General features: G+C 44.6%; 2 protein-coding genes across 2 annotated transcripts in view; one reads left to right on the plus strand and one right to left on the minus strand.

The window, feature by feature from the left end:
- PIN4 (peptidylprolyl cis/trans isomerase, NIMA-interacting 4) overlaps positions 1-17,862 on the plus strand; it is a 1,195,450-nt gene that overhangs the window by 832,079 nt on the left and 345,509 nt on the right. The gene's annotated exons all lie outside the window — the stretch shown is intronic.
- On the minus strand, positions 8,720-12,461 carry LOC136153499 (doublesex- and mab-3-related transcription factor C2-like). Its single transcript, XM_065915417.1, has 5 exons — positions 12,247-12,461; positions 12,006-12,163; positions 11,216-11,352; positions 9,752-9,899; positions 8,720-8,766 (listed from the first exon to the last, which is right to left on the minus strand). The coding sequence occupies exons 1-5, from the start codon at positions 12,459-12,461 to the stop codon at positions 8,720-8,722; spliced, it is 705 nt and encodes a 234-aa protein (XP_065771489.1).

A 17,862-nucleotide genomic window follows, 5' to 3' on the forward strand; every position in this document is an offset into this window, starting at 1 on the left:
AGATGTCCTTTGATGCAGAATTGGGAAGAGATGCATTTCCATCATTCAATTACAATAAATATACATAATTTCAAGAGCACAGATGATAGTACAACGTAGGGAAGTAATTAGAAATCGATGGCTTTTGATCATATATTATGTTCATTTTCAGTATAATGCATATGCGATGCATTTGTTACTTTATACATTTAGTTTTAATAACAGCTGTGTTTAACAGCTGGCTCACGAAATTCCTGACAACGTGATAGTCGCCTCTTATGTTCCAGTAAGAGTCCTCTCCAGCACTCTACTGCTTTCAGCTCTTGCCCAGAAAGGCATCTCTTTCAAATCAGGTCACACTAACACTGCAGGGCTGCTGCCACTGGTTTCTGACCAAGAACAGCCTAAAGTGAGGGGAAAGTATTTGTTATTGATTTTTAAAAATCGAGTGATCTGGAACAAATATTGAGCAAAATGAGTTGTCAGCATTGTTTATGAGCAAACATGCCTTGTCTGGTAAAGGCCGGAACAAGCAAGACTCATGCAGGGATGTCGTTAACAGATTTCTTAAAGCAATGGGGCAACTGGTGTTCCCTGGCCATGGGATCTGTATCTCTCATCAAGAGACAGTCATTACACTCCCTCGTCTTTCTCAGATGAATGCTGCATAATCTACACAAACTTCTCCACCTTGCCTTTTTTCACTTAAAAATATGCCCTTTTTCGTTGAGTACAGGCACCATGTTACACAGCAGATCTCCAGAACATACTCATCTTATACAACTGTAACTTTATATTTGCTAAACAACTACTCTCCATAGCCCCCTTCTCCCATCCCCTGGAAACCACCATCCTATTGTCTGCTTCTGTACGCTTGACTATCTTCGATGCTTCGTGTAAGATGAATTGTGGGCTTCCCACGTGCCACAGTTTTAAAGAAACCGCCTGCCAATGCAGGAGACACAAGAGACACAGGTGCCATCCCTGGGTTGGGAAGAACCCTTGGAGAAGGGAATGGCAACCTACTCCAGCATTCTTGCCTGGAAAATCCTATGGACAGGGAAGCCTGGCAGGCCACAGTCCAGGGGTTTGCTGAGTCGGACACTACTAGCAACTGAGCACTTCCCCAGGTTCTAGGGTCTTAGTCCCTCTTGCTGTTGGTCTCTACCCTGGTTGGTTGAGGTTGGTACAGTGGCTTGTCTAGGCTCTCTGTTGGGAAGGCATTGTGCCTGCCTTCTGGTGGGAGGAGGTGAACTTTTTCCCTCTTTTGGTCAGGGCTTTGTGAGTTGGTGTGTTTTGGAATGTCTGTGGGAATGCTATCTGCTGATGACTGGATTTGTGTTCTTGTCTTGCTTGTTGTTTGGTTGAGGTATCTTGTGCTGGGTACTGCCAGCTATTGGGTGGTTCCAGGTCTTCAATACAGGTGGAGTCTTTCTTGGTAATTCTTAATTAATACTCCCTGGGGTCAGGAATCCTCTGGCAGTCTAGTGTCCTAAACTCAACATTACCACCCCAGAGGCTCAAGCTCCATCTCTGGTTGGGGAACTAAGACTCCACAAGCCATTTGTTATGGCAATAAAGGGTATTAATACAATCAAACAAAACAAAAACCCAAGAAACAAAAATGAACCATTTACAAATGGCAAATGCAAAATCATTCAAACAGAAACAAAAGCAAAGAAACACACACACACATAAAACCAAAACAATCTAAAGAAAACAATGTACAAGTAGTGATCTGGCAAGCAAAGGAAACCAAAAATGATGCAACGAATTAGAAAGAAAACTAAGTAAAACACAAAACAAGACCAAAGCAGACTGCCATCTGAGGAATAAAGCAAACAAAACAAAATAAACTGACAAATATGGTGAAAAAAGAAGAAAAGAAACAGAGAAGCAAAGTTAAATAGAAGAATATAAAAATTTACATATCAAAGAATGACTACAAGAAGAAAAGAACAGAACTCAAAACAAAACAACAAAAAAAGACCACAGAACCACAGAAAGTCAACTTAGAAGTACATAAAGGAAATAAAAAGTGTGACTTTAAAAAGTTCTAAAATCTTAGATAGAGATAATAATAACACAACCACAGCAACAGAGAAAAAAAAGGAGGAAAAAATCCAGAACCAATTATAGAATTAATAAAAATATAAAAATAATTACAAATGTTTTTCTCATATCTTAGCTGTCAGTGTCCTTTCCCTGCTATGAGCCACAGCCCACCTCAACCTCCCTAGGAAGCCCTCCAATACCGGGGGCTGCTGGTCTCTGAACCTGATGTGGTGATAGCTCAGACTCTAATCTGGCCCTGCTCCTGTGTATTCTTGCCTCCAGTGTCCACAGCTGTCAGAATTAGGGCATTTTCTTTTGTGGAAACACTCAGTTTCCTTTTATACATTGCATAGACACAAAGTTTACCTAGTTGATCATGTGGATTTAAACTGCAGCTTGTACAGCTGGCAAAAAGGTTTTCAATCCTCTTACTTAACTATTCCACCCCTGGAGCTCAACTGTGGTTTTATCCCCAACTCTACATGTGGGTCATCCACAGGAGTTTGCTTCTGAGGCTGCCCTGGAGGACTTGGGTCTGCCCCAGTGAGGACTGGGTGTGGAGGAGGCATGTCTGCTTAGATTGCAGGGACCTTGGCAGCACCAGGTGTTCAGGGAAGCCAGCCATCATGGGCTCAAGTGATATGGTGCTATTAGGTTTTTTTCCTTGCTTCCGGCATCTCTGCCCCATGAGGATTGAGCATGGAGGCATTATGGCTGCTTGGATAGTGGAGATCCCAGTGGCACCAGGTATGTAGTGAAGCCAGTGGCCATGGGCACAGAAGATATGGTGCTATTATAATCCTTTTCTAGCTTCTGGAAACTGACACTCAAAGGGCCTCCCTGGCTTGTCCTTCTCTATTGCTTGGCAGAGCAAGTATTCAAAGCAACCCCCTGGCCAGGGTCCCTCTCTATTGTTTGGTGTATTGGGCACTCAAAGGGCCACTCCCTCTGTGGTCTTTCTCTATTGGTCAGCTGCTGGTTCCAGTGTGTGGGGACCACACAGTGATGGCTCCACCCCCTGCACATGATTCAGCAGTAGCACCCTGCCTCCATGGCTGCCCAGATTTCCTCCACTATGAACTCCTCCACCCCATCCACTTGGGCCACCTCCCTGCAGTCAACACCAATCCTTGTCCTGGGATTGGTCTCCAGTCCTTGTGTTTACATCCCTGTCTCTCTCTTCTTGGAATACCATCATGTTTATAACAGTCTTTTTGATAGCTCCCCATAGGCTTTTCTCACTTTTTTTTCACTTGTCTTCTTTTTTTTTCCTATTTCTTCCTCTGACTCAATGATTTCAGATGAATTGTCTTCAATTTCACTGATTCTTTCTTCTCTCTACTCAAGTCTGCTGTTGAATTGCTCTCACGAAATTTTTGGTTCTGTTATTGTATTTTTCACCCCCAAGAATTTCTAGTTGGTTCCTTTTTGTAGTTTCTATTTTTATTGCTATTTTCATTTTGTTCAGGCATCTTTTCCATGATTATTGTTTAGTGGTCTATGTGTGTTTTCTTTTAGTTCTTTGAGTATCTCTATGCCAGTCGGTTAAAATTCTTTCTTTGACAGCTTGTAGAGCTGAGTTTCATTAGGGTTGGTTTCTGGAGTTTTATTTTGTTCCTTCGATTGGGCCATGTTTGTCTTTTCCTTTGTATGTCTTGTAATCTTTTGCTGGAATTCGGGCATTTTGGAAAAAACCACCACCTCTCCCAGCCTTTACATACTGGCTTTGTACATGGGAAGGCTATCGCCAATCAGCCCAGCTAGAGGTTCTAGGATCTTCCAAACCTTTTCACATCTCCTACTCCCCCTAGAGTTTGCCTATGGAGTTGTAGCTCTAATGCGCTACTGGCCTCTGTTTTCAGCAACTTCCAAATTCTATTAATAGCACCAGTCTCTTCTGTGCTCTGAGTCAGGCAAGACAGGAATCAGTCCTTCAGGAAGCCCCTGAACAAGCCAGACATTGGGCATATAGTCCACTATTCTTGTTTCTTCCCCATACTGAGGCCCCCATATGGAGCATTTCCTTCCGGTTACTCCATGCCATGCAGCATAAGGGAAGGAAGTCAAGCAGGTCACCAAACAGAGTGAATATTCCTACCACTTTCTATGGTTTACAATGTCCTGAGTGCTATAGCTTCTAAACTAGTGTCTAGGATTCTCACAGTTATTCTATTCCATACATACATTGTTGGTAACTCAATATCTCTGTGGGAGGAAGGAGAGCCTGCAGTTTCCCACCCTACCATCTTTATGAAGTCACTCCCAAGATGCACTTTTTTAACAGGTGATGTTTGCATAACTGCATCTCTCTCTTCCACTGTACATGAAGATACATTTCAAATGGAACAGAGTTTAGAACATAAAATTCAAAATTATTTCAGTACCACCAAAAAAATCCTCTATACAAAAAAAAATCCTCTATACGTTAAGAATGAGGAAAATTCGCCTATGGATGAAAATCCAGAACAAATAAGGTAAAATATGGATAAATTTGGCTGTCTAAGAATTAACTACTTCTTCATGGCAAAATTTCCCTAAAGATACCATAAACTCAGCAAAAAAAAAAAAATGCATAACAACTGGGAAAAATATTTTCCACTTCTATCAGAGACAAAAAGGGCAAGATTGTAGCATATCCCTAAGATATAAAGAGGGCTTCCCAGGTGATGCTAGTGGTAAAGAACCCACCTGCTAATGCAGGAGACATAAGAGACGTGGGTTTGATCTCTTGGTCAGGAAGATCTCCTGGAGGAGGGCATGGAAACCCACTCTAGTATTCTTGCCTAGAGAATCCCACAGACAGGAGAACCTGGCAGGCTACAGTCCATAGGGTTGCAAACTTTTTATGAAAAGAAGAAAAAGTAAAAAACCCTATAGAAATCGGGCCCAAAATGACAGTTTATAGTACAGAAAGAAGATGAAAAGAGGAGTGGGTTTTAACCATACAAAAAAAAACATGCAAACTTGTTCACATTAAGGGAAATGTAAGTTAAAACATACACTGATATACCATTTATCTGATTGGCAAAATTCAAAACTCTGGCAACAGTACTGGAAAACTCAGGGAAATTGGCACACTCATATACTGATGAAGAAAAGGCAATAGGTACAGCATTTCTGAAGGAGAATATGGCAGTAATGAGCAAGATTATATATGCTTTCTTTACACCCTTTCTTCAGCAATAGTATATCTCAGGATCAAACTGAAAGACACACTGATAAAAAGTGTATAAGATGATGTCACAAGTCTATTCACTGTAGATATATTTGAATAGTAGTGTGCATATATGCTCAGTCACACAAGTCGTGTCCGACTCAGCAAACCCCTGGACTGTGGCCTGCCAGGCTTCCCTGTCCATAGGATTTTCCAGGCAAGAATGCTGGAGTAGGTTGCCATTCCCTTCTCCAAGGGTTCTTCCCAACCCAGGGATGGCACCTGTGTCTCTTGTGTCTCCTGCATTGGCAGGCGGTTTCTTTAAAACTGTGGCACGTGGGAAGCCCACAATTCATCTTACACGAAGCATCGAAGATAGTCAAGCGTACAGAAGCAGACAATAGGATGGTGGTTTCCAGGGGATGGGAGAAGGGGGCTATGGAGAGTAGTTGTTTAGCAAATATAAAGTTACAGTTGTATAAGATGAGTATGTTCTGGAGATCTGCTGTGTAACATGGTGCCTGTACTCAACGAAAAAGGGCATATTTTTAAGTGAAAAAAGGCAAGGTGGAGAAGTTTGTGTAGATTATGCAGCATTCATCTGAGAAAGACGAGGGAGTGTAATGACTGTCTCTTGATGAGAGATACAGATCCCATGGCCAGGGAACACCAGTTGCCCCATTGCTTTAAGAAATCTGTTAACGACATCCCTGCATGAGTCTTGCTTGTTCCGGCCTTTACCAGACAAGGCATGTTTGCTCATAAACAATGCTGACAACTCATTTTGCTCAATATTTGTTCCAGATCACTCGATTTTTAAAAATCAATAACAAATACTTTCCCCTCACTTTAGGCTGTTCTTGGTCAGAAACCAGTGGCAGCAGCCCTGCAGTGTTAGTGTGACCTGATTTGAAAGAGATGCCTTTCTGGGCAAGAGCTGAAAGCAGTAGAGTGCTGGAGAGGACTCTTACTGGAACATAAGAGGCGACTATCACGTTGTCAGGAATTTCGTGAGCCAGCTGTTAAACACAGCTGTTATTAAAACTAAATGTATAAAGTAACAAATGCATCGCATATGCATTATACTGAAAATGAACATAATATATGATCAAAAGCCATCGATTTCTAATTACTTCCCTACGTTGTACTATCATCTGTGCTCTTGAAATTATGTATATTTATTGTAATTGAATGATGGAAATGCATCTCTTCCCAATTCTGCATCAAAGGACATCTCGTTGGTAGCTTGAAATTGGCAAATGCTACAACACAGGGTGATTCTTGCAATCCTCCTTCTTCCCCCCAGCGCCTGCTGTTAATCATTTACCTGCGTAGCACTGGTTGAGACTAATCCACTCTGCAGATGCTCTGGTGTGATGGATATCCTCAGACCTAATCAATGCTGTCATACAACATATCAGAGTCAAGAGCTAAGCTAATTCACACTGTTATGTAAAGTGATATTTTAAACACGTGAACTGGAGTAGTGACCAAAGGACAGTTCACAAAAGATGTTTGATGTCTAACATTTATAACAATATCCTAAGATGCCTATACTATGCCATTCAGAGACTTTTTAAAAAAGTGTAGCTCAACATGTGTGGGGGTATGGTGAAGGTGGGTGGGCAGGATCTTGAACATCAGCAGAGGACTGAGAAACAGGTAAAGTAAGATTTGATCGATTACCCCAGACTGTTACTTTGAGTACAAAATAAAGGGATGGCTTTTGAAAGACCCTCCTAGCTGGGTGTCTGCTGCTTCAAGTTTCTTTCTTTCTTTTTTTTGGCAAAGTAATGTCTCTGCTTTTTATTTATTTTATTTTATTTATTTTGTCCATTTATTTTTATTAGTTGGAGGCTAATTACTTTACAATATTGTAGTGGTTTTGCCGCTTCAAGTTTCGAACCTCTCACTGGACACTTTGTAAAAAAAAAAAAGAAAGAAAAGTAAATTTATTAGTTAATTTAAGGCAAATCAAAGAGAAAGGAGTCTCTCCCTCCCCCCAACCACCTTTGCCTTAAAATTTCCCTTCAAGCACTTGTGCAAGTTACTTTTCCTCTTTGAGCACACTTCCTGATGTGTGAAAGTGAAAGTGAATTTGCTCAGTCGTGTCTGACTCTGCGACCCCACGGACTGGAGCCTACTACACTCCTCCGTCCATGGGATTTTCCAGGCAAGAGTACTGGAGTGGGTTGCCATTTCCTTCTCCAGAGGGTCTTCCCAACCCAGGGATTAAACCTGGGTCTCCCTGCATTGTAGGCAGACACTTTACCGTCTGAGCCACCAGGGAAGTCCTACGCTGAGCTTACAGAACTACTGTGAGGTTATATGAGCTTAGTGTTCAGTGAACACAGACTAACCAAATGATAATGATTCTTCTTTATATCTCCTGGGTCTTTCAAAATAGGTCCCAGATCTAATTAATTTCCCCTCTTTGAGTCTTCTTGTCCAGATTGGCTTTAGTTTCTCCCCACTGTAAAATACGTATTGGACTAGGATCAAACCAGCATTCTATTGGCCAAAGTTGGCCTGCTTGGAAGTTTTTGTTTGGCCCGTTTAAAGAGTTTAGAGGAAACCAGAGCCAATATTTCAAAATTGAGATATTTTGCATAGAAATCTAGAGTTTCACCTTGTCTTTAAAAATCAAGAGATATGGCAACAATGAGTCTGCATTCCTGCATGGCAACAATTGGCTAGAGCCAAGTGACAGCTGCCCCCTTAGGTAGAGCATGCACTCTCAATTGGCCAGACCCCATCTGGCTTGCTCTACTCATTTATATAATCTGCTTGATCCTGCAGACATCTGAATTTGTGGCCTTCTGGACAACTGGAAGCAGTCAATGCCAGGCAGGGTGCAGGCACTTACTTGCTGAATGAGTGAATCTCCTACCCTTTTTTTTCTCGACCATTTCCTTATCAAGCCATGTTAAGAAATCCCAGTTATTGAGGAAAGTGACTGTCCCTTTGAGAAGTGAATTGAACATGGTAAACTCAGGGTACTCTAGGTTATACTGTGGTAACAAGCAACACCTATATTTCAGTGGCTTACAAAGAAGGTTTATTATTTGCTCACATACGCAAACCTAGACACAAAATGAAAACATCCTCAGATTTTCACATGCATGGATAAGTACATGAGCATGCTGGTAAGTTTGCAATCATGAATCAAAATAACCTCTGGCAGATGAACAGATGAACTCACACAGAACCCTACTTAGAGACTGATCAGCTTAGATTGCAAAACCCTGCTTTCATAAGAGACATTATAAGGCCCCAGGACCCAAGAGAGTAAAGGATGGAGGGAGAGGAATATCCACCCTCAGTCGAGGAATTGCCCCCATATAATAAAAAGCCTATAAAAGAGCCTAAATGCCTTTTTTTTAATACAGTAAGAATTTTGGACATTAATCACTTTGCAAATGCATAAATAGACAGCATTCTAGTGAACTGCCCGCTTCTGGGCTTCTAGTTCAAGAGGGAGACGCACCCCAGGTGACCAATAGGCAGAGAAATGGAGCTGGCCGGCCTGGGTCAAAGAGAGGGGCTAGAAGGCTGAAGTCCTTTATCTCCATCAGGAGCTGTCAACACAAAAGAAAAGGTCAGGGCCAGGGCACATCCATTTGTCCTCCCAGCTCTCCCCTCTTTTTGTTCCACCCAGTCAAAGCTGTGTCACCTTGGACTATATTGCACAGAACTCTTCCTTGATTTGCCCATCTCAATTCTTGCTTCCTCCAATCCCTCCATCACAGCAACCACACTTCTTTTTGTCAAGCCCAGGATCTCCAAACATGCTCCTCTCTAGTTCAAACATTCCTTGGTCCCTCATCACCCACAGTTGCTGGCCAAACCTCTTAAGCCTGGCATGCAGACCTCCGTGACTGGTAGCCTCTTCCCCGCTCATCTCTTCCATCGTGTTCTAGCAGTTCCTCCAGAGTTGCCTGCTTTACTCACACTCCATATCACACTCCATTTTGATCTGGTAGTGCCCAGCCTTCCCCCTCAGCCTTCCCAGGTGTCTTAGCTCTCCTCCGTCCTTCTTCTCCAGGCTCAACATTGAGATTCAGCCCCAAAACATGACTTGTGGAGGCATCCAGGCTCCACATCAAGACTGGAAGCTCCCTGAAGGCAGGAACTAGATCTCCTTCTTTACTAGACACTTATCACCTATACATGTCCTCCCCAGATCACAGCAGACTGCAGGAGTCTGGGTAGAAAGCTCTGGACTGAGTGTCAGGAGACCTGATTCTTCCACTTGATATGCTGCATGCCCTTGGTAAGTCCCTGCCATTCTCAGGGACTCAGTTTCCTTATTTTTTGACATCAGGGCAGTGAACATTTGCTTTTGAGCACAATGCTCAATAAACGCTCAGTGATTCTCTGTGAACAACCATCTACTGCCACTTCGAGAGTCCGACTGAGGAGCTTGGCAGCCTGGGTCCAAAGAAGTTCAACCCCCCTACCTCCCTCCAACTCTGACTTCCCAGTTAGGCCCTGCTTACCACAACGGCCTCCCATTTGCCAACTGTCCCCAAACCCTTGTTCTCCTTTCAAAGACCAGGCTACCTGGAGCAACGCAGGGCTGGAGCAGAGAGATGGAGCCAGAAGGGGCCGGGGAAGATTCTCTCAGAGCCAGCAGAGCCTTGGCTGCTTCTAGTTTTTGCTGCCACTCTGAGAAGGCAGAAATCAAGGCCTGGTTGGAAGCTTCGGGAGCCTGAAAACAGAGGATGTGAGAGAACGGGAGCTGGGAACCCACACTCCCTCCATGCCCCTTCAGTCCCCGGCTACCCTGAGGCCTTCTGCTCTTCTCCTTCACTAAGCTTGGCCCCTGCCAGGGTTCTGGACCCCACAATCTCCCCAGAGTCTGTGGCTGCAGTAGAATGGGATTAAAGGTGGCATGGGGCTGGAGGATCAGAGTTGACTGTCTAGGAACAAGGAAAGGAGAGATCAGGGGATTTATCCCTTTGGCAGGTACATACTACCAGGGGGGAGGGGGGGCCAAGATTTTACAATATCTGCATGTGGGAGTCTGAATGGCCATTAGGTGTTGTGGCTTACACAAGTCCCTTCCCCTGCCTGGCCTGTCTTCGTTTCCATTTTTTTTTTTTTTTTTTCTGTATCTTTCCTGAGACACCAATTCCTCTCAGCTTTTTTTTTTAAAATCCTGGAGCAACAGTAAAGATTATGAGAAATCAGAGGTGTCTACATTTTAATCTGCAAGGCACCTGGAGAGATGTGATTACTGTTCCTGTCCAGGGACTGGTTCTTGCCCCTATATTCCCCAATCCCCAAAGGGGCTTGAAGGGCCAGCTTGACTCATCTCCAGGACACTTTCTCTGATGGTTATTAGACTCTGGCCTGGGCAAGTTGGTGTCCCTCACCATTATGGCTCCCGTTCTCAGCAGAAGCTTCTATCCCATCCGTTTGTTTCATATGGAATAACAACCTCCAGTTAGTTGTCAAAGGCCTGTGATGTGGCAGGCCTTGTGCTAGTCCTCTGTTCAATGCTATGTTGTTGCTGTTGTTCAGTTGCTAAATCATGTCTGACTCTTTGTGACCCCATGGGCTGCAGCATGGCAGGCTTCCCTGTCCTTCACTATCTCCCCGAGTTTGCTCAAACTTATGTCCATTGAGTTGGTGATGCCATCCAACCATCTCATCCTCTGTCACCCCCTTCTCCTGCCCTCAATCTTTCCCAGCATCAAGGTCTTTTCCAATGAGTCAGCAGTTCTCTATAGGTGTAGAATACTGTCCCCTCTCAGGACACTGATAGGAAATGGAGGCTCGGGTATGTAAAGTCACTTGTCCAAAGTCTCACAAATTGGAAATGGCAAAGCTGGGAGAGCCCTGTCGTTGCCCCTAAGTCTGAGATGCCTGCTCCTCCTCCCCTTCCTCCACCTCGCCCCCTGCCCCCAGTTGCCCTGTACTGCCTCCATCTCCTCCTTCTAGCTCCAGAGCCTTAAGCAGAAGGTTTGGACACTCAGTAACACAATATACAAGTAGCTCCATGGTCTTTCTCACTCTACTCACCTGCTCGGCAGGGCAAGGGATCTGTGTGACTTCCTCGAAAGAGAAATTGTTAGTTGCTTCTTCAAGGGTGCTGGAGTCCAGGACAGAGACAAAGATCCCACGACCTGACCGAGCAGCAGAGGGCCTTGGAAAATAGTCTGCGGGAACAGAGAGCACAGGTTGGAGTCAGGAACCAAGCCGGCCATGGAGAGGAGATGTGGGCATGTTTTGGGACAAGGATAGGAGCCCAGAATGCCAGAGCTGAGAAGACCTTCAAGACCACCTAGTCCTCTTACTCATTTTGGGACTGAGGACTATGAGACCCATAGAGAAGTCGTTTTCCCCCAGGGTCATATGGCAAGTTGTGGTAGGGTTAGAGATGGTACCCAGGTCTTCAGGACACAGGAAGGGCTCTGAGCAGTGGCTGAGGTCAGAGCTTCCCACACTGGCCCCAGACTCCTCCTCGGGGATTGCATAGGGATGAGCCTCGAGCTGAGGCGTGATGTTCTCCTTTCCAACTGTGAGACACTGGGGACAGCTTAGGTGAGCCTTACCCCCTGATCCCATCCCACTCTACCTCACCCCGAACCTGTCCCACTCTAGACCCTTTTTGATTTCCCAGATCTCTCCTTCCCACCAACACTTGGCAGATAATACTGATGGCATTTTGTAGTTGGGGAAGCTAAGGCCTGAAGAGTAACTTTCCCAAGGAGTAAAGCCACATAGAAACTGGGTGGTAGGACTGGTGACAGAACTACTCATGCTCCCTACACCCAAAACTCCAACTCCCTCCCTGGCCAGAGACACTCACTGGGGACTCTTGCTTGAGTGCCCAACTTCTTGGCACGGCCGTGAGCTCTGGGAGAGGTGGTCCCACGCCTTATCCGTCCTCGAGTCAGGCGCCTCCTTAGGTATGGCCCCTGCTCCATCTTCAAGTCACGTTCAGCAGGCAAGCTGCTGTAGTGTTCCCTAAAGCAGGAGGATTGTGGGTCTAAGGTCAGTCACCTTTAGAGGAGGCCTACTCCCCTCCCCTTGTCAGATGCCATACTCACGACAAGGGAATACACTTGTGACACTCGCAGGCCTCGAAGAGGCAGAGGTGCTCCTGGTCCTTGATTTGGTCAGTGATGCCATGGTTGTGGCAGCGGGCACAGCGATGCGTAGATCTTCTGGGGCCAAGTTCAATCGCCTGTGGGGCTCCGGTCTCAAGTCCAGTGGTGGAGTCGGGGGGGCAGCAGGGCATAGCAGGCATTTCATTGCGATCCATGGTTCTAGGACAAGGAGTGGAGGTCCGGGTGGCCACATGATCCCCTACCCCCTACATACTTCCTCTGCCCCTGGGAAACCCCATCTGAGGTGGCTGGATTCTTCTCCATCCAGCTCACTGCTGAAATGAGATTGCACCCTCCCTTCTTGCTCATGTAGTCTCCTTCCCAGGAAGCCCCACTCACATATAGGCCAGTTCCAAGAAACTCTGGGCATGGGTCCTGTATACTTCCAGTCCAATTATTACTCCCCCTGCTTACCTTCACTTCACATGGACCCCTGACCCCTTCGGGCATACACATGCACTCTCGTGCCTCTTTCAACAATTACTACTTCCCTTTCTCATGTTTATCATCCTGTACTCTGCTATGCCCAACTATTATTCCTGGCATCCCTTTCCACAATTGTCTTCCTCACCTCCTGCATTCATCCACTCCCTACTCATGATTCTTATGTCCTGCACTCAATTCTATTATTGGTCTCATGTATGCCCTACATTCAATTTTCCTCTCATCTTCCATTCCAATTTTTTTCTTGCACTCTATCAAAATCTTAATTATTTTCTTGCTCCCTCTTTAAAGTGACACCCTGAAATCATATCATATCATGAAATCCTATAGTCCCGCTGCATCTCAAGCCCTTCTTTCAATGATTACTTTCATTCATCCCCTCACTGATTTACCAAGTAGATGTTTGTTGAGCCCCCTATTGAACGCCAGACCCTGACCTAGTCAACAGCCAACTCCTCACTGCACTAATTGTTCTCTTGCACCAGCACACTCTCTCTGCTTTCATGCAAACCCATGCATTCCCTCCACAGCCTCCCAACAGTCTTCCATGCTCCTCCCCAACAACTTCAACAATTATGCTTGGGCACAGCTTCCCCTCCTCCCAAATCCAGAGTTCACCACCTCCCTTCGCTCAGGCTACCCAACCGTTCCCTGTCACCCCCACCTCAGAATCATGAGGTGGGCGGGGGTGGGGGTGGGGGGACATAAGCCCTGCCCCAGTGGCCAGAGGCGAGGGGTCAGGAGTCTGGAGCAAGCGATCATCCCACAGGACTTCAGTGAAGGAGGGGTGGGGTGTGGGGGGTGGAGTGGGGGGAGGGGTGGGGCGGGGTACCTCAGGATACGAGGTATACCTCATATACCTGAATGCGTATACCTCGTATACGAGAATACTGGAGGTATACCTCGTATCCTGAGGTACCCTGAGGAGGTGGAGGAGAGAAGAAGGGACTGCGGCTCGGGAGCGGAGGGTGGGGGCGGGGCGGGGAGGGAGGAAAGAAGAGGTGCGGAGAATGAGGGTCCTATTCCTGATGCCAGTCTATGGTTACCCCAGCCTCCAGCAGGTCAGGATCGAAGGTACTGCGACAGGAGGCCCGAAGGAAGACCCAGCTCTCGGTCCCTTTCCCGCCCTTCCTTCAACCGACAACGAGCTTCCGGCTCTGCTTTTCACCTCCCACCGCGGTGGTCAGTGACCAATGAGCTTCAGGTTCGTCTGAAGGTCACGGCAAAAGCCCCGCCCGCCGCTCTCTTCACTACCCTCGCACTTCTCCTCCTGCTGGGTGGCTTTACTGGGCCTGCCATTCGGCTCCAGGAATGGAGTGGAGCTTTGTGCTCCCCAAACCTTGTTTCCCAAACTCTTTGCTTTTTGGATGTGAAATGCTGTGTGCTAAGTTGCTTCAATCGCATCCGACTCTTTTGCGAGCCTATGGACTATAGCCCACCAGGCTCCTCTGTCCATGAAATTCTCCAGGTGAGAATACTGGAGTGGGTTGCCATTTCCTTCTCCATGGGATCTTCCCGATCCAGGGATCCAACCTATGTCTCTTAAGTCTCCTGCATTGACAGGAGGATTCTTTGTCACGAGTGGCACCTGGGAAGCCCTGTGAAATACTGTATATGCAAGCATTTTATTTTTATTTTGTTTATAACAAGAATTTATTATTCTTATATTCAGAACAAGTAGTTTAGCAAACGAACAAGCAAAAAATTACCATTAGGAAATTTTGATGGAGTTTTAGTTTTTCTAAAAGATGCTTTTTCCTCCTCAGCTGCAACTAATCATCAGATGTCTTATAGCACTGAAGCACCAACCAAGTCAAACTTTTTTTTTATATACTCGACTTCTGACAGTTCTTATTAATAGTTCTAGAAGGAATTGGCAAAACCGTCGCAATTGGCTCAAAAGTTTGTATTGAATTTCATTAAACTCAGAAAACTGGAAATCTATAATAAGCACATACTGTGAGATTTCCTTACTGCCCCAGACATAAAAGTGATTGTTTATGAGTCTTATTGTATATTACAAAATATAAGCTAATATATTCTTCTCATAGAAAATGTGACCCATGGGCTGTAGCCCACCAGGCTCCTATGACCATGGGATTCTCCAGGCAAGAATACTGGAGTGGGCAGCCTTTCCTTTCTCCAGGGAGTCTTCCCGACCCAAGGATCAAAACCTTGTCTCCTGCATCTCCTGTATTGGCAGGCAGATTCTTTACTGTCTGAGCCACCAGAGAAACCCAGTATATTCTGCTCATAGAGAATGCAGTAAATACAAGAATTGAAAGAACAAAATTCGTTACAGCTTCTCCACTCAAAGTTACTATAGTTGCTGCTGCTCAGTCACTTCAGTCGTGTCCGACTCTGTGCGACCCCATCCCTGGGATTCTCCAGGCAAGAACACTGGAGTGGGTTGCCATTTCCTTCTCCAACAAGCATTTTAAACAGGCATCCTTGGTATTCTGTAAATTACTTTTACAAAATCAGCCTGTGTTTTTAAGATCCCTCCGTATCCCTATGTCAGGGACTCTCAATTCGAAATCCAATTTTGCAGCCCCAGGGAACAATTGGCAGTGTGTGGAGTCATTTTGGTCTTCATTCGTGTCTCTGAGTTCCCCGTTCTGTTCCGCAGATAAGTCGATCTATTCCTGTGCCAGTACTACGTTCTCTTAATTTTTATCTCTTAGTAAGACATCTTGATCTCTGGTGGGACAAGTCCTCACACCTTATTCATCATTTCCAGGCGTGTCTTTGCTATTCTTTGCCTGTTGTCCTTCCTAAACTCAAAAATGTAAATGTCAGGATCAGCATGTCATGTTTCCTGAAAACTCATTTGCGGTAGGTTTGGATTACATTTTCATTGAATCTGTGGATCAGTTAAGGGAGAATTGACTATCTTTATGATATTCAGCCTTCCTAGTCACCAACATGGAATGGCTCTCTATTTTTGTGGGTCTTCTTTAACGCTGGAATCCTTCAGCTTAGTGTTTATCTTTTTTACATTCAGATTTTGTACATCCTTTTGGTATTTATTCCAAGATACTCCCTGGCGGCTCAGACAGTAAAGAATCTGCCTGCCATGCAGGAGACCCAGGTTCAATCCCTGGGTCAGGAAGATCTCCTGGAGAAGGAAATGGCAAACCACTCCAGTATTCTTGCCTGGAGAATCCCAAGGACAGAGAAGCCTGGCGGGCTATAGTCCATGAGGTCGCAAAGAGTCAGACATGATCTGAGCGACTTACACTTTCAGGATACTCTGGAATCGTGTTGCTCTGGTGCTTGATATCTGTTCAAAATGACATTTTCTATCCCTATCTAATTTATAAAAATCCATTTGAGTTTTAAAAGAATATATTGATCTTAAAGTCAGCCACCGTGCTTAAACCCTGTGACATTTTATCATGTGTCTATAGGTGGTCTGCAGTTTTCTGTGAATCTGTGAGTAACAGAAGTAAGATAATCAGTTTACAAGTTTCTTACTGGCTGGCTAGGACATCCACTACAAGGTCAAATGGAGATGGCAAAATTGGGCATCTTTGGGTTGTTCCTAACATTAAACAGAATGTTGCCAACATTTCCATATTAAAACGGGCTTTCTGTGTTTGTTTCATTGTTTGCTCTCTCTCTCTTGCATTCTCTCTTTCTCCTTCTTTTTGTCTTTCCTCCCTTCCTTCTTTATTTTTTTCTTCTCACTTTTGTTTCTTCTTTCTTCCTCTCTCTCTCTCCCTCCTCTCTCTTTTTCTTTCCTTCCTTTGTTTTATCAGTTTAAGGAGCATCCCTTATATTTCTAGTTTAATAAGTTTGTCTTAAAAATCATGAATAGATCATTGGATTTTAACTTTGGGGCCTCTATTGAAATGACCAGGACTCTATTCATTTAGATCTGTTAATATAATGAGGGTTATTTATGAGATTTCTTTCAAAAGTTTTAGTGAAGTATATCTTATAATCAAAAAAGAATCAAAATCGTAAGTGTGCATCTTAGTGAGTTTTCAAAAATTAACCACACGCATTCAGTTAGCACCTGGAGCAAGCAGCAGAATATATTAGCAACACCCAAATCTCCCTCGTGCCTCCTTCCACCAGATTTGCTCTCCTAGGATAGACGTAGCTATACATCACAGTGTAGCATCTTTTGTGTACACTGGTGGGTTCAGTTTGCTAAAGTTTTGCCTAGAATTTGCCTGTCTTCTGTTCATGAGCAAGATTGACTTGATGTTTCCCTCCTCATAGCATAATTGCTGGATCCAGGGTCAAGGTTTTCTAGTCTCATAGACTAAGTTGAGCAACTTAGTTGCCCTCTTTGCTATCCTCTGGCAGTGTTCATGTAAGATTAGTATTATCTGTCTTGAAACTTTTCATTAAAACTTGACCACTAAACTAGGTTGACCACTAAGCTAGGACGCTTGTTTTATTTACTTTAAAAAAATTATACTGTGATGGGGAGAGGAGAGGAAAGGGTAGATGTATGGAAAGAGTAACATGGACACTTACATTACCATAGGTAAACTAGATAGCCAATGGGAATTTGTTGCATGGCTCAGGAAACTCAAACAGGGACTCTGTATCAGCCTAGAGGGGTGGGATGGGGAGGGAGATGGGAAGGAGTCTCAAAAGGGAGGGGATATATATATACCTATGGCTGATTCATGTTGAGGTTTGACAGAAAACAGCAAAATTCTGTAAAGCAATTATCCCTCAATAAAAACTAAATTAATTAAAAAAATTATACTGTGGATTATTTCAAACATTTGCAAATAGAACTTGTATACAAATTTTCAATCTCCAAGTTCATGACAGTAGAGTTGTGGTCCTGGAATGTGAGCTTGCAGCAGCATCACACAGAGAGCTTGTTAAAGCACAGATTGCTGAGCTCCACATCTATAGTCTCAGATTAAACGTCCTGGAGTGGGACACAGAGTTTGCTTTTTTGACAAGTTCCCTGGTGATGCAGATGCTGTTGGAAGGGAACCACACTTTGAGAACCATTGTACACGAGAGAAGAGTGAAGGAACCTCCGATTATCCCATCACCCAACCGCAACCAGCAACAACTTATAACCAAACTCGATTCCCATATATCTTCTCCCCTACTCCTCTCCCAGACTATTTTCAA

Source organism: Muntiacus reevesi, chromosome X (assembly GCF_963930625.1).
Source record: "Muntiacus reevesi chromosome X, mMunRee1.1, whole genome shotgun sequence".
Classification (NCBI taxonomy): domain Eukaryota; kingdom Metazoa; phylum Chordata; class Mammalia; order Artiodactyla; family Cervidae; genus Muntiacus; species Muntiacus reevesi.

Bases quoted from the DNA above. Each gene is read 5' to 3' on its own strand.
- LOC136153499 (XM_065915417.1), bottom strand. From the start codon at position 12,461: ATGGATCGCAATGAAATGCCTGCTATGCCCTGCTGCCCCCCCGACTCC. The intron at 12,164-12,246 runs GTGAGTATGGCA...CTCCTGCTTTAG, and splicing joins CACAAGTGTATTCCCTTGTC to GGAACACTACAGCAGCTTGC. The intron at 11,353-12,005 runs GTGAGTGTCTCT...CTGTTCCCGCAG, and splicing joins CACTCAAGCAAGAGTCCCCA to ACTATTTTCCAAGGCCCTCT.